This window comes from Sapajus apella, unplaced genomic scaffold (genome assembly GCF_009761245.1).
Source record: "Sapajus apella isolate SASKATOON/1434 unplaced genomic scaffold, GSC_monkey_1.0 scaffold915, whole genome shotgun sequence".
In the NCBI taxonomy this organism is placed as follows: domain Eukaryota; kingdom Metazoa; phylum Chordata; class Mammalia; order Primates; family Cebidae; genus Sapajus; species Sapajus apella.
The window spans coordinates 3,970-7,010 of NW_022437841.1; the positions used below are offsets into that span (position 1 = coordinate 3,970).

Consider the following 3,041-nt stretch of genomic DNA (forward strand, 5'->3'; position numbering starts at 1 on the left):
TGCCTTTCTGGAGCTTACAGTTCTAGTGGAGAAGAAAAACATTTAAAATACTTATTTACAATTTTTTTTTTAATATTTTTTTAAGATGGAATCTCACTCTGTCACCCAGGCTGGAGTGCAGTGGTATGATCTCAACTCAATGCAACCTCCCCATCCTGGGCTCAAGTGATTCTCCTGCCTCGGCCTCCTGAGTAGCTGGGATTACAGGCACCCACCACCACACCCGGCTAATTTTTACATTTTTAGTAGAGACTGGGTTTTACCATGTTGGTCAGGCTGTTCTCGAACTCTTAACCTCAAGTGAACTGCCCACCTTGGCCTCCCAAAGTACAGGGATTACAGGTGTAAGTGGCCACACCCAGCTTTATTTACAATTTAAATACAAATAAATTCAAGCATAAAGAACCACGAAGCCAGGCATGGTGGTATGTGCCTGTAGCCATAGCTTCTCAGGAGGCTGAGGCAGGACTGCCTGAGGCTAGGAGTTTGAGCTTTATTGTTCTTTATATCCCGGCACAATGTTAGCACATTCAATAAAATCTGAGGGATGAAGAAGAGGCTAGAACTATGAGCAACTGGAAAAAGCCTAAATTCACAAAGGGCCAGGGTGGAGATGGGAGAAGGAGGTAGAGGAACACAAGATGGAAAGAGGAGGAGGCAGCCTCAGAAGCAAAAATCTAAGTTGGGCCCAAAAGGGCAACCCATGTATACTTTGGAGGTTAAAAGAGGCAAAGGCAAAGTGGACGGTGAAGATAAAGGAGGGAAGGGAATCCAGGTAAAGGAAATTTAGAAGTCATCCTTTAAGAACAGAATGAGATCAAGTAATTTTCCAGCTAACTCTTTTGTATACTTTATGAGTAAGGCCGCTTCTGCCAAGGCAGTCTTGACACACAACTATTCTGCAGCAAAGAGCCTGGTGGGGCAAAAAGAATAATTTTCCTCTCTATCACACTTGTAAACTTTAATCAAAGACAGAAAAGGACAAAAACGCAGAGCATTTTAAGATCCTGCCTAGATTTTGAAAAATAGGGCATATACCCCTAGAAAACGAAGAGTCATTAGGGAGTTTTAGAGGTTTAAAAGCATTTATAAAGAACATGAATGGGAAATATAATTATACGCCCTCCGGATAGGTAGAAAAGTTAAAGGAAGACATTCCAAAATAAATAAGTGAGCAAAAAAAAAAAAAAAAAAAGAAGAACCACAACAAACATCCAGGAGGAACACAATAATTTAAAACTCGGCCAATATAAATAGACATGGCCTTAAAATGTATAATGTCATCAATCCAACCCAAGGTGAAGATGAAAGGAATCTGAGAAATCTGCCCTGAAAAGAGCAGTAGCAACAAAAGATGGCACAGGGGCATTTCCTACGAATTCAAGGTGGCCCAAGAATCCTGGTGTCAATGAGCTACATTAGTGGTTGTCGGGGTTACTCTTCTCCCCTAAATCTTCTGACATGGGGTCATTCTCCCTTCTGCTGTCACAGAAGGACCCGCTGGCTGGTTCTCTCTCTCTTACATAGTCAGAGTCTCGGTCTTCACTGCCGTGGTTTCACATGGGTGTAGAAGCGGGGAGCTGCAGCACTGAGGGGTGGGTGGCTGGGGGTTGCGGGGAGATATGCTAGGACCATGTGGGAGGGGAGAGTCAGGAAGATGGCTCCAGCCCAGTCCTTGTTTTCAGTAGCCCTCCAGGTGATTCTGATACACACTCAAGTTTGAGAATCACTGTACTAGGTGGAAAGTATCACATATGTAATTAAATCCCTCCTTGCTACTCCAAGAGTGGTCTGTGGAACCAGCAGCATGGCATCAACTGGAGGCTGGACATGCAGACTCCCAGGCTCTACTCCAGACCTGTGTAATCAGCATCTGCATTTCAACCAGATTCGCCAGGTGATTTCTGTGCACATGCATTTGCATAACCAATCCTGTAAAGTGGGTGATCCATCTGAGGTCTGGATCTCCTCTGGGACTGCCAGTTTGGCTTTCCCTGGACTCCTGAGCTTATGTCCTTAAAGTTAACCCTTTATTACCTGAAGCAACTCACTGGTCCTTGAAGTGGACCTTTTTTTTTTCTTTTTAAATTGCTTTATTAACTTTAAATTTTTCCATGCACATGGGTGAAACGCTACTGCTGACAGAAACTTAGACTGAGTGCAAAGGCAATCTCCAATTAGAAGCTGGCAACACAAGACCCACTTGACACATGGAAATAACATAGGGTTCACAGCAAACGGATCAGTAAAGGCATATTAGGAAAATGCAAGGAAAAGGAAAACAGCAAGAATCACAGTATTAATCTCATGATAAATGGCAGGAATCAAGGTATAAGGCAAAATTCATCATGATGGTCATGGTGATTAGAGAGCTCTCCTATAAGGATACGCAGACAATTCCTGAACTGCAGCTCCCTAAGTTTTCTCCTGATTTGTCTCATCTCTTCCATGAATATTTCCATATCATCTCCAACTCCACCCATCCCATCATTGACCTGCCTATTGGGTATGGCCCATCGAAAATTAGGGGCAAGTCGGCAAGCCTGTGCCCGTCGATTTCCTGCAGGCCGGTGGCCTTCACCTCCTCCCAAAGGGCAGTCTTCCTCTCTATTCTGCATGGGCTGCTCCATCTCTTCATTTTCCTGGGCCTATCCTTGTGGTCTCCTCTTCTTCCAGATTCTCACCTCTAGGTGCGCTGCTGGGACACTTAGCCTCGCAGACCTGCTCCACTTTTCCCCAGGCCGGATGCCAGCCTGCCAAGCACAGGGCGGCGGGGAGCTGGTAGCCAGACACGAGTGACCGAAGTGGACTTTTAAGGGCCTTCTCAGACTGCGACCAACGGGGCCGGGTCACACCCACCATTTGGGCATCACCCCTCACTTCACCTCATGCCCGAGGCTCACTGTGTGGATGTGGTAACCCAGGACTACTCACCACCTGTGTTAGTCTGTTGTTGTATTGTTATAAAGAAATAACTGAGGTTGGGTAATTTACACAGAAAAGAGGTTTATTTGGCTCATGGTTCTGCAGGCTGTACAAGA

At 45.2% G+C, this 3,041-nt stretch overlaps 1 protein-coding gene across 1 annotated transcript; it reads right to left on the minus strand.

Moving 5' to 3' along the window:
• Positions 1 to 2,080: 2,080 nt before the first annotated feature.
• Positions 2,081 to 2,792, minus strand: LOC116546449 (protein BEX3-like). Its single transcript, XM_032272706.1, has one exon. The coding sequence runs from the start codon at positions 2,628 to 2,630 to the stop codon at positions 2,325 to 2,327; it is 306 nt and encodes a 101-aa protein (XP_032128597.1). The 5' UTR covers positions 2,631 to 2,792; the 3' UTR covers positions 2,081 to 2,324.
• Between the last annotated feature and the right edge of the window lie 249 nt (positions 2,793 to 3,041).

What these genes read in the sequence shown, in the direction of transcription:
- LOC116546449 (XM_032272706.1), bottom strand. Translation starts at nt 2,630, where the DNA reads ATGGAGCAGCCCATGCAGAATAGAGAGGAAGACTGCCCTTTGGGAGGA.